Source organism: Oryzias latipes, chromosome 19 (genome assembly GCF_002234675.1).
Source record: "Oryzias latipes chromosome 19, ASM223467v1".
Taxonomy (NCBI): domain Eukaryota; kingdom Metazoa; phylum Chordata; class Actinopteri; order Beloniformes; family Adrianichthyidae; genus Oryzias; species Oryzias latipes.
In genome coordinates, this window is record NC_019877.2 from 15,806,886 (window position 1) to 15,819,230 (window position 12,345).

Here is a 12,345-nt window from a genome sequence, read left to right on the forward strand (position 1 = left end):
TAGAAAGAGAGCACCTGCAAATTATAATGAGAAATCAGATAACGTGAAACAAGACAAGAAAAACAAAGATGTGAAGAAAAAGAGTAAAACAATCCAACAACATAGCAATACCTTTAAATTGAAACGTTGAAACTCAAAGAAGGAAAAAAATACTAAACATTTAGTGTCCTCCTCACAGTCTGTATTTAAATGTTTACTTTTAGATCAGTCTGCTTTGAGAGTTGCACTACAACTTAAGCTGACCTTCAGAGTTCCCTGCTCTTGTTCTGTTTTGGAAATGGCAGACTCAGGATCAAAGGTGGAACACAAACTTAGGTGAAGGGGACAAGGGGATTCCTCCTTTGCAGATTTTTCAGTGTATTTATTGTAAAGCTTGTTCCTAAGGTGACAGCGTTCAAAAAGTCCACCATCAAAGAGCAAAAACCAGACAGACAATTGGGAATTAAACCTGCTAGGTAGTTTTTTGTTTTTTTTTTCCACAGCAGAAGTACATACTCTCCAAACTTTCAAAGGCAGCCTGACACTCCAAAACCTCTTTGGCTTGCACCTGCAGACATCCCCCTGCAGCTTTGCTTAAAAGTCCTTCATGTGAGTCAGAGGGGTGGCTGTGGAACACAGGCTCAATGTCTTGCCTTCAGGCGATCACCAGCAGAACTCAGAGCATGGCGGAGAGGCTGGCAGTCACTTCAAAGAGTCCCCGCAGAGAAAAGTCCCTGTTGGCATCCAGATGTACATTTTTTAGCAGTCATTTGTTGTAACTAAGCAAATATGGAGGAATTTTCCCTTTAACTCTTCATTCAATCGTCTACGTTTCACAATACTGGTAGTTAATTGATTTTTTGTTGTTGTTGCAATCCAAAATACTTAGTTGTGCATGACATAAATGTTCTGGTTTAGTTTTCCCAAGAGACTCACATCCCTACATAGTCTCCAAGCAAACACTTCTCCCAGCATGGAAGAGAAAAAGATTATATTGATCTAACCATGGGGGGAAAAAGCTAAGGAATAACTCCCATGGGGAAAAAAAAACTTTCAACTGCTTAGAAATTGGGCTACTTCCAGTGTACCCATGTCTCTATTGTTCATTTACTGAAAATTCATACAGTACTTAAAGTATTTTTATAAAAGTTAGATATTTTAGCATTTAAATGTGCTAAACTTAATTATTTCTCTGTCTTGCAAAAGAAGAACTTTGCTATTTGAAGTGTGACATAACTATCTGAATGCATGATTTATTTCTTGTACATAATTTTACCAGTTGAGAAAAAAAAATGTTTTTCCTTTTTTCCCCATCATTAAATTCTATAAAAACCCTTTCCAGGAAACACAGCAATTATGGGAAGTTGCAAATCAGAAAAGACAAACAGGACTGGCCAGATGTCAGTCCTGCATTTCCAACTACAGCCAGGCTTTAGATGAACAGCTGGTGAGGAGAAGCCAACTCTGAGAGACAATGTCTGCGCCAACAACTGCAGAAAGACTGTGTTTATTTTCACCTCAACACAGCAAAAACAGGGCCCGCAGAAATAAGTCAAGAATTCTGACCCTAGTGGCAGATCTTTAAATAGGTAGAAAAATCTGCCAATGGGACAGAAAAACGGTCTTACCAAAAATTCTAATATTAAGACTAAAATTCTAGTCACTGAGACATGTTTTCTCAACATAAGATTATTTTCCCATTGAAAGGCTTTATTGATAAGATGTTTCTCTTTCAAGATAAGATCATTTTTTGTGAAGCAAGTCTTTTTACTTTCTTAAGATTAAGTTTTTGCAGTGTAAAGCTAAAAAAAACAATATGGAAGTCTTGAAAGGTATAAAACTAGACCTGTTTAAAAAAAACGTATATTTTTATCTGTCACATTTTTTTACAATAATATTAAAAGTGATATAAAATCAGAAAAACATCCTTATACATTAATGTTAACCTTAAGACATGAGAAATATCAAAAGGTTCCTGAAAGTTATTTCGTGATTCTATTAGTTAGTTTGAGGGCTCAATGCTGCCAGAAATATAAAGGAAAATCCAAAATGTTTTACATTTTATAATATATAAAATATTACAAATAATCCTGATGTGTCTAATTTAGGTGAAATTAAGTTTCTGTTTCAGTGCAATAAAAGACAAAGATAAAGTTGTCCCAAGTGTCCAACATGAAAGATTTTCTTGATACTAATAACAAAGACATATTTAATTATCTAATTTCCTTTGTTTGAAAACTAAATGTTTCTGGAAGAAAAAATCAACTTCAAAGTGATTCTTTATTTTGTGGCTGTTTCATATTGATAAACAGAAGCTTTTATTCTGAAAAACAAGTCAACCCAGTCACAACCTGCATGGTTTTGCACCAAAATCTTCGACCTTTCCATTTAGCAAAATTCAAAAGTTTAAAGTAAATGTCCAAAAATATAAATGTTACTCTGCAGGACACAAAAACCCAACAATGTGAGCCAAAGTCACATGAGCAAAATCACTGATGCTCTTCACTGATATTCCTGTGATGTGGCTCAGTTCACCAATCACCTGCAACACAGAATGTATCGAGAAAATAGCAATTGGTGTGGAAAATAAAACAATTTTCTTTTTAAATTGAATTTATTTAATTTGTTTTCATTAAATGTAATGTGTGTGTATGGGGGGAGGTCACCTGTTCCCACTTTCTGATGTAAAGGATGAACACAGCCACAGCGATGACACCAACACCAAGAAGCATGCAGTCTTCTGTCACTGTAACAAACTTCTCTCTAGATTTAGAACACAAAAACATAACAAATCACCACAACTGCATGAGCATTTCATCAACTGAGTTCTTACTATTACAAAGCTGTATGTTATGCTATATTCTCTTCATGCAAAAACGTTATTTTTAAACCCCTAAATGAAACATTTCTGAAAAGTAAACTGTACATTTTCTAGTTGTGTCTTTAGTATTACTTCTATTATAGTATTTACTTGATATCAACTGTAAATTGCTCACATGTATAAAAAAAAAGAAAGAAAAATCACATTTTTTTTAATATAAGAACACTACTATAATTTTAAATTGGCACAGACACATTTTAGAATGAAATATTTGTATTTTGGTTCAAGCTGGAAAAAAAATTATTTTGAAAAGGTTTCTCTTTCTCTGTGGTAGTGATGCGGATGGGTGGGATCAGGAATGAAACAATATGGTGGATGTTTTGGACAAAGGACGCTGAAGTTGGAGCCAACAGGAAAGAAGCTACAGGAAGAGGATAGAGGAGGTTCATGGATGATGAAGGAGGAGGACATGAGGGTGGTTGGTGTGGTGGAGGAGGATGGAGGCGGATAATTTACTGTGGCGACTATTAAAGGGAACGGCCAAGAGACAAAGTGGAAGAAATACTTTCCCTGTGGGGAAAAATGCCTAAAAGTAAGAAGTTAATGGGGATTCAGGTGGGATGTGTAGAAAAACCACAATCTATCAACATCTCTTCACATTATAATAGAAACTGACCGTATGTATATGTTGTGGCTGTGACTTTCTACAGTTTAAAAACAGAAAAACATCTTTATGGACAAACACTTGTGTCCTCTAAATAGGTGATTTTGTTAGAAATCTATGTAAAACCTTTGTTCCTTGGAAGGGGAGGCACGCTGGGTGGTCACTTTCAACAAGCTGTCATAGATGGCAGCTTTTTGGAGGGTGATGAACTGGAGAACGTGGCGGCACAAATGATACAGGCGTTTAACAGGGACAGACGGATCATTGTGTCCTACAGAAGAAAAGGTTTGATTTAACAACAGTATAAAAAAATATTAGGCTGGTCAACAGAAATAAATGATCGGAAAATTTCCCAAAATGTTTTGTTTTATTCATATCAGCTGGTAAAAAACAGATTATTTTAAAGTTTCTTAAAGATTTTGCCATTTTTAATATTCCTTTTCAGAAAATTTCTTTTTCTATTAAAATAACAGGTTTTAAGGTAAAGCAGAAACTCAAAAACAAAGATGGGCTGGGTTTCAGCATAATGGTCCTGGGTTCCAAAGTAAAAAACATAAATAAATCAGTTTCCAATCAACATTTACACAGTGTATCTAATAATCAATGGTTCCAAAAAACAATAAATGAATGCTGTTAACAATAACAATAAATGGATGCCGTTACCCTTAAGCTGAGAGTTTCAGCTCTTGACAAATCAGAAGAACTCATTTTAAAAAAAAGAACAAAAGAAACAGGAAATGAGAATAAACATTTTTATAATAAAAGCTTAATGGCTTTCAAGGTGACTGTGTCTGCGTTAGAAAACAGAAACTAGAAGAAATTTTTCTGAAAAATCTGCGAAATCTAATGATCGATGGTTCCTAAAATGAATAAAAGCTCCTGAGACCTTATGATTGTCTTTAAGAAAAACTATTCATCAATTAAAAATTAAAGTTGTATTTGGAAAAGAAAAAAATGTGATTCATGGTCCAGATATTTCAGATTTTGTCGGCCAAACATCCTTTATGGATTGAAGCGAGGAATCATCTGGCTTTATTTAGTCGCTGACTTTAGTGTCCTCCCCATCCAATCCTACAAAGGTGCATTAGCGTCTACATAATGGACAGCTGGTACATCTACAAATGAAATTCAATGCTGAAATATATGCGCACACATTTTAGAGCAACAGATGCTTCAATCAGGAAAATGTCTTTTAAGGAAATCTTTTGTCCTTTTAGAAAACAATACTAAACCTGTTAAAAAAAACAGTCAGAAAATCAGAACAGGTCATCTTAAAGGCTTGACCTTTAACCTGTTAAAAACATTTGGCGCATCAATTATGGAAACAGGCTAGTATAGAGACACAGCAACTCATGGAAATGTGGTCGGACCAAATGAATACAACCTTAGTAACATCGTCTTACCCAGGACTTCCAGCAGTGTTTCCACAGATGTCAGTGGGTTAGGGTAAATGAGTTTAAATTCAAGCCCTTTAAAGACCATCAGCTCCGATTCCAAGATGGTCTTTTTGGAAACGCTGAGGCCGAGCAAATGCAGAAAGCTAACTGCCGTGCCGGTGTCAATCATCTAAAAAAAAAAGACATGACAGATGTTTCATTTAAAAGCAGTGTGTTAAAAAAAGAATACTCACGTGATGGTTCAAAGACATCTTGTTGGCAAGCTGCACACAGGAGAAGACGATGAGAGGAAACTTCTCCTTGAGTTGGTCAAAAATAGAATCTTCAAGATTTCTTGGCTCACTAGCAGCTGCAGCGGAGGTTTCAGGTGTGACAAGCAGATCGGAAAGGTGCTTGACCATAAACCTATAGAAGAAATTTTAGAGACAATATAATCACATATGAAGTTTAAAAAATATATATTTTTGCACATCACCTTTGCAGCAGTTCCGTGGCATGGTATCCAACAGCTGGATCGAGTTTCAGCTCTTGACAAATCAGAAAAATGCAATCTAAAAAAATCAGAAAGGAGCAAAGGAGACATAAAAAGAGAATCAACATTTTCAAAATAAAAGCTTAATGGCTTTTAGGATAAGTATGTCAGAATATTTAGGTAGATTTGATGCTCCAAACATATGAGCACATATCTTCAACACTCAAATATAAAATCCAACAAAAAACAACAAAAAATAAATTACAATATTTATATTACAATAATGATGTTTTTCTGAAGAACTGTGATATGCAGAATATTTTGTCACCTATTGATGCAAGATGTAGAGGTAAGGAGGAGTGCTAGGTAACACAAACACTATTCATCTCTTTCAAAACTACGGAGCCCAAGACATGACTTTCAATGTAAAAAGTTGTTCCCTCTAATAAATATTTTCTGCCCACAAAGAAAAAGGTTGCTTTTTGTGGATGCAACTTTGTATTTGGTGGGCACATCTTAGTATTTTTTGTGCACACAAATGAGTACTTTAGTATCTTCAATTCCTACTACTAATTTGATGCTGTTAAGTACTAATTTGTGCACACAAATGAGTACTTTAGTATCTTCAATTCCTACTACTAATTTGATGCTGTTAAGTACTAATTTGTCCTAACAAAATATTACTATATGTGCACAAAACCTATTTGTGACCTCAAATGCTAATGAAATGCTAATCTGAGTGCACAAAATATTAATTTGGACCACAAAATGCTAATAAGATGGTAATTTGTGCTCATGAAATACTACATCGTGGCCACAAAACGCTAATATGACCAGACAAAATACACTCAAATTATTGATTTGAGAGAACTTTCTTTTTAAGTCATATCCAGGGCTCCATAGAAAACAATAGGTAAACAATGAAATAAAAACTAAGAACTCAGAAATCAGAAAGAAATTGCATCTTATAGGACCACCTGATTTTGTTTAGGTTCAGTTTTGGTGTGGCACTAAATACACTGAAAGCTCTGTAACAAGTTTAAAGAAAAGTGGACGCCATAAAGAAAAAAAACAAGACAAGCATCCTGTCAAGATTTATGTAAAATGGAAGAGACTATTTAAACACAAAATTAAAAAGAATAATTTTAGATGGAACATTAGCTTATGGTCTACTTTGAATGCTGGCTAAAACATGAAATGGATTTGCATAAATACAATCACTCAAAAAAAGGCTATTAAAAACAATGACAATTAAGCCCCAACTTGAATGCACAACGTCACTCAGTGCATACCACCAATGCATACCATTAAATATGTATTTATTTTAATGTTAATGATTCAATTAAATAAAAGAAATCTAGAACATCAGTGCAAACGAAGCATTTTCCTTTTAACTTAGCAGTTACAGCAGCTGCGAATAATTTCGACCTTTTTATTGGATCATGTGGCCTGTTGGTCACCGGAAATCATTGAAAAATACGTTTATCCAACCAAAATAACGGACTTCAATCTTCTAAACTGACATTTCCCCACTAAAATTAGATTTAGCTGTGAGAATAAGTGTAAAAAAATAGGTCTTTATATACATACATATTAAAAATAAATAAATAAAATAAACAAAATCAGATGGGGTACCTACTTACCAAGAAGGGGTTTTAGCTTAAAGCTTCCGCAACATTTTGACAAACTATCGAGGTTTTCTTTGTTTTTTTGGTTAAAATTGATGAGGAAATCGCCAAGAAGCTCAAAGGAAGCCTGACCAAACTTTAAACTTAAACGTTCCCGTGAACGGAGTAGTCTTTTCGCCATTTGGCTGTAGAAATGTTTAAATGAAAACGCTTTGAGAACAAACTCATTAAGTTTGGAGGTTACACTAAATAAAAATACAAAAAAAATGCGCAGATAAGTAAAATTTCCAAAGGGGGGTGCTGTTGTCAAAGCTTTGACCGTGTGCTCCTAATCCCAGACCTTTTTGTCTGGTCGGAACCAAAAGTTAACGCACCAAAGTTTCCGTCAGGACTTATTTGTGTGCTTAACATACTTATTCCAGCGGTTTTTGTTCGTTTGCTTTTAACTAGAACTTAAAATGACAGCCCAGGAACAAACCCTGAACACCAGAGCAATAGAGCTCAGATCTATCACACATGACAAGACCCAAAATGTTGCCATTATCGATGACTTTAAACTGGATATAACAGAATCGACTCAAGGGTTTTTTCCAGGTTCACATTCTCTCTGCTTTGGTGTGTTATTGCAGATAAAGACCCGTGCTTCTATTCCAAATATGAAACCATATCCAGGATGAATGAAAAATCGCAATTGATTGGGAGAATTTTTTAGTCTGCAGTTCATACGGAGAAGAAAAAGAACGGAGATGACAGATTATCATGCAAAGCAAACCTCAGAACTGAGCATTAACACAATTTAAAATGTTCAGATGTTTTGCTGTATGTTGGAGATCCCCTTGAAAACAAGATGACACATCTCAAGGGGCTTATCCTTCAGACAAATAAATTGAAATTAGATTAATATAGAAATGTAGAGACACAAGTACATTTTTGTTACTAATCACATTTAACATTCCTGCATTCACTCCAACCTACGTGCACAAACATCTTTTATTAGTCTCATTCCCACATCCCGTTGCTCCGGACTGTTGACCTTAAATACTTCAGGTCCTCTTCACCTCTGCTCCCTGTAACCTCACCGTTCCACTTGATTTCCTCTCATTTACACACAGATATTCTGTCTTGCTTCAGTTTACCTGTATTCCTCCCCTTTGTGGAGCAAACCTCCACCTCTTTAGTTCATACCTTACTTGCTCCATGTTCTCTAGAGTCTAGATCAGGACAACACTAAGCAGGTGTGTGAGACTGTGTTGAAGGAGAAACAGTTGAGCGCATTGTAAGTTATTGTCAAAAGATCTCATTGTAAAAGAAGAAATCATAGGGGAAATTAAGAAGTAGTAAATGTGTTTTAAGTTGAGAAGTAAATTAAAATAATGACCGTGTTGGAATTTTTGCAAATAAAAAAGTTAAAATAGTTATGAAGACAATAAAGTAGAAGTTATTAATCTATTGTACTTTATTTAACTTTTTATTTATATACCTGCAGTTATTGTATTTGTGCGCATGGACCCATGTTTTACATGCGCCTGCAACTGTATACTGAATATAACACTCCAGTACAGTAGTTGGCGGTGATGCGTAAGAACCAACAAAAAACGACGAAGAAGAATCATCGCTTTCTATCATCGCTTCTTCGTCGTTTAAAACCGGCTCCACTGTCTGCAAATATGGCTGACAAGAAGCCTCCCGTGTCTGATGCTCCCATTGCAACCAGGATAGATCCGACTAAAGAGGGTCTTTCACGAGAACAGATGCACTTTATCAGACAAGTAGAGATGGAACAATGGAAGAAGAAGACGTCAAAGCTCCGAATACGGAATGTTGTGACGGGACTTGCTATCGGAGCTATTGTGCTCGGAATCTGTATCCTTCCCATGAACCCTCGCGGCAAGCGCAAGGTGAAACATGTAACATTAGGTTAGCATGCTAAAGTTTCTCTTTACCACTTCATATTGCTGTGAATTTAAACATTGAAGTTGATCTTATTACTTAACTAAACTCGAAACACCAAAGCTAATATTTATTGGACATTTTTTCACTCATTTGTTAAAACAATAGCTAGCTAAGTAGCTGGAAAATTGACATTAGACCTACTGAATGTGAAATAGAAACGCGAAGTCGTTGTTTTGTTTAAAACAATGCTTCACATATTTAAAAAAATACATTTGTGATTTATGCAAATTATAAAAATAATTTAAATTATTTACAAGTCCAGTATTTCAAAACCTTCTGGGAAGTTACCTTCTTCCCTTTCAAGTAAATACTCCAATTACTGCAATCATCATATTTAATGGATTCAGTGAGTGTCATGTACTGCAGGGCCAACATGTCTATTTATGATTAGGAGTAATTAAAGTGTCAAGAAGAGACCTTCATTTACCTTTACTTTCTTCATTTTACCACCAATTTATGACTTAATATCTGAAATAGGTTTGACCTATGTATTTTTTTAAATTAAAATCATTATTGTTTGTCTTTTTTTCTTTCGTTCTTATTTCATGAAATGAACCAAAACCTTTAAAAGTGTGTAAAGCTCCCACACAGTGGCAGAGTGACTGTTATTTTTATTTTTTTAGAAGAATCTTCTTTGGTGGCCTTAGGAGTCTTAATACCACTCAAAGCCACAAACACAACAATCACGTGGCACATTATGACAGCTGTCAGAAGAAATTAATACTCTGATTATGGTATCTTTTGGTAGATGGGTTATGTTAGACAGGAAAGTAAACTTTATGATGTACTTAATGTACATCATTTTTTTTCCTTCCATTTGTTTCAGAAAACAGAAAAATCCACCTTTTAATTCAGTGTGCCTCAAGTGTGAATTCCGGTTGTGTTTACTGACCTCCAATTAATTTTTTGTGGTACTTGGGCTCAAAAATCTGTCCAAATGTTTTAGTCTGAATTTGTCTGCTACAAGATGGAGCATTGTGGGTACTGTAGTCAGGTGCCTCAGAGTAATTCCTACCATCCTTTAATTGTTTGTGAATGAGTTTAATGAAGTTTGAGTTGCTTTGCTTTTTCTTTTCTTTTTTTTAACGTACTTACTTTTTGCGCTACAGTTACCGGTACTTGTTTAAATAAAAAAATGAAATTTTCTTTTCTTAAACCCGAGAGCAACAACAGAAGGGTAAAAGAGCCACATGTGGAGCCTTACCTTAACCCTCCAAGCAAGAAGGTCGTGATTGAAACTAGAGACAGACTTAGATGGCTAAATTAATTGGTCAGAAAACATCAACTTTTGTGAGCTGTTTTTGCCATGAACTAGTGACTGGGTCATAGTCGTCATGGGTTCACAGATGTATGTAGGTTGTATAAGTTGGTCTATACAGCATTTCAAACTTTCGGTGTATCCTAAATGTCTGTATTAGGCTTTAATTGAAAATTTCTAGCTTTTTCTTTGCTACTTTATCAATATATTATTGTTTTTTACTTTTCAATTATTTGCCTTGACCATTTCTTTCCAAACCAGATGGCTACACATTTTACTCGGTTTCCCAGGAGCGAATCATGGATGAGATCGATGAGGAGGCCAAGCGAGCAAAACTGCAGGGACCCAAGACTGGTGCCAATTGAGACAAATGTGCTGCTGGCCTCTTTATGGACCTGTGTGTTTGTCCTGAACGTAAACAGGCAGACTCAGATGATATTGCTTACTTATTCCATTACTGTCTGCTTGTTTTACGCAGACAGAACTGGACTCTGTTTGAAAGTGAGGAATATGTGTTTTTCTTCTTTGAAATAAAAATATACATATTTTTATTATTTCATTTAAGTTAAGAAAAAAAGGACAACACTGGCCTTCATATTTCACACCAAAAGGCCCACAGTGAAATTTATCACCATCTTGTTTTTTTTTTTTTTTTTTTTTTTTTTTTAATTCTAAATATGTGACATTGTGACAATGAATGCATTATAAGATGGCAAATAAGTTTAAATCTAAAGTGACCTTTTGCTAAAGGAACATGCTTTCAACATTGAGGTAAAATTAATAAAGTAAGAGGATTTGAATCTGTTACTTATGCATGGAAATCCGTCTTTTAATTAAAATGTATTAAATATTGAAAAGTTTGCAATAGATGGAAGGTAAGACAAAAAACAAAGAAGCCACTTTATATTTTTGTCAGAATTTATTATAAGGAATCTTTTCTAGCCTCAAAATGTTGAATAAAAAATCCAAGGTAAGACATTGGAGGGGAAAGGCACAGATTCAGCTTGGCAGGACAGCAGCATGAGAAAGGAACAATTCTTATTTACATTCAAAACTTTCCATTCATTTTTGTGAGGTTGCAGCAAAATCTTTCAGTAGTTTTACTGCCAGAAATTTTGGTGCATTGAGTAATATATAAGGCAACAAATTCACAGCTTGGAGTGATATGTATTGACCCTTAAATATAACAAGGGGGCTCTAATTGCTGTGATTTCATTTAAAATGATACTAACACTAACAGGTAAGTTATTTTACCTTTCTCCTGGATAAATGATGGAAAAAAATATTTTTTCTGAAAAAATATTGAATCAGAAATAAGAATCTGTTAAAGTGCACCAGGTGCTTGATCTGTGGAACAAGGAGAAAAACTAGTTTTGATTAAGGTGGTAGGTAATTAATTATAAAGTGTAAAATGTCTATAAATGTGCTCAGTTATTTACACATGTACAAACACCAGCATAAAGATGTTTACATCTAATGCATGACTTGTACTAGCTTTAGGACATTGAATACTCTGAAACAGACTCCTAAAACATTGTAAAAGTAAATAAAAACCAGGGTTTTTCCTTTGTGGCATCAAGAGACACAGAGAACGTCAGTTATGCAGTTAACAAAAACAGTTCTTTTTTTGACGCATATGAATAAATCAAGGTATAACTGTTCCTATTGGTCCCTAAAAGCCAGTCGCTAACTTCATGAATGCAAATATTTTGATTGTGCAAAACCTTTTGTGACATACATGCAGGAAAGCATCCGCTGCGTCTGTTCTGGGTCAATTTCATGGACGCCGCCTTATCTAAGCAGCACTATGGACCATGGCTTGTCACGCATTCGAGGCGACATGTCATGCAAGCCGCAGAGCACAACGGCGAGCTTGTTGAATCTAAAGTGGTGCATCTGACAGTTTATTTACAACAGAGCAAGAATGTCACTTTTTAAAGTGAACCAGATGGCCTACTGCTCTGCAAAGACGTCAGCAGGCTTGGCTGAAAGCTGGAGGTTTCTTGGATTTTTTTTGGTGTTTGTGCAGCTTTGCCGATGACGAATGAAGGTCCTGTCCATAACTACCGGTACTGACAATAAGTAGCTACTTAGTGAAGGGGATTCTTCTGGATGCGTTTGACCACTTGATGAGGTAGTCCAAATTTCCACACCTCTGGATGAAAATGTCTTA

The 12,345-nt window shown here is 35.2% G+C and overlaps 3 protein-coding genes across 5 annotated transcripts in view; 1 reads left to right on the forward strand and 2 right to left on the reverse strand.

The window, feature by feature from the left end:
• Nucleotides 1-2,248: 2,248 nt before the first annotated feature.
• cntd1 (cyclin N-terminal domain containing 1) lies at nt 2,249-8,158 on the reverse strand. 2 transcript variants are annotated; one of them, XM_020711912.2, is made up of 7 exons: nt 7,937-8,158; nt 5,337-5,412; nt 5,095-5,266; nt 4,868-5,030; nt 3,591-3,735; nt 2,646-2,742; nt 2,249-2,521 (listed from the first exon to the last, which is right to left on the reverse strand). In XM_020711912.2, the coding sequence occupies exons 1-7, from the start codon at nt 7,962-7,964 to the stop codon at nt 2,414-2,416; spliced, it is 789 nt and encodes a 262-aa protein (XP_020567571.1). In that variant the 5' UTR covers nt 7,965-8,158; the 3' UTR covers nt 2,249-2,413. The 2 variants fall into 2 exon arrangements, with proteins under 2 accessions (XP_020567571.1, XP_004080647.1); XM_004080599.4 differs by lacking the exon at nt 7,937-8,158 and adding an exon at nt 6,977-7,333.
• A 413-nt stretch (nt 8,159-8,571) lies between these two features.
• Nucleotides 8,572-10,976, forward strand: LOC101163528 (cytochrome c oxidase assembly factor 3 homolog, mitochondrial). The gene is made up of 2 exons (XM_004080601.4): nt 8,572-8,824; nt 10,434-10,976. Exons 1-2 carry the CDS (start codon nt 8,629-8,631, stop codon nt 10,535-10,537), a joined length of 300 nt encoding a protein of 99 aa, XP_004080649.1. The 5' UTR covers nt 8,572-8,628; the 3' UTR covers nt 10,538-10,976.
• An 818-nt stretch (nt 10,977-11,794) lies between these two features.
• Nucleotides 11,795-12,345, reverse strand: part of wnk4 (WNK lysine deficient protein kinase 4) — a 41,454-nt gene continuing 40,903 nt past the window's right edge. For both annotated transcript variants that reach the window (XM_023949261.1, XM_023949260.1), the window contains one exon: nt 11,795-12,345. In XM_023949261.1, the coding sequence (XP_023805029.1) occupies nt 12,343-12,345 (3 nt within the window). In that variant the 3' untranslated portion in view covers nt 11,795-12,342.

Coding starts and splice junctions, on each gene's coding strand:
- LOC101163528 (XM_004080601.4), top strand. CDS start 8,629: ATGGCTGACAAGAAGCCTCCCGTGTCTGATGCTCCCATTGCAACCAGG. Junction 8,825..10,433: donor AGCTATTGTGCTCGGAATCT/GTATCCTTCCCA, acceptor TTTCCAAACCAG/ATGGCTACACATTTTACTCG.
- cntd1 (XM_004080599.4), bottom strand. CDS start 7,142: ATGGCGAAAAGACTACTCCGTTCACGGGAACGTTTAAGTTTAAAGTTT. Junction 3,736..4,867: donor AACACTGCTGGAAGTCCTGG/GTAAGACGATGT, acceptor TTTCTTCTGTAG/GACACAATGATCCGTCTGTC. Junction 2,522..2,645: donor ACATCAGAAAGTGGGAACAG/GTGACCTCCCCC, acceptor TCTGTGTTGCAG/GTGATTGGTGAACTGAGCCA.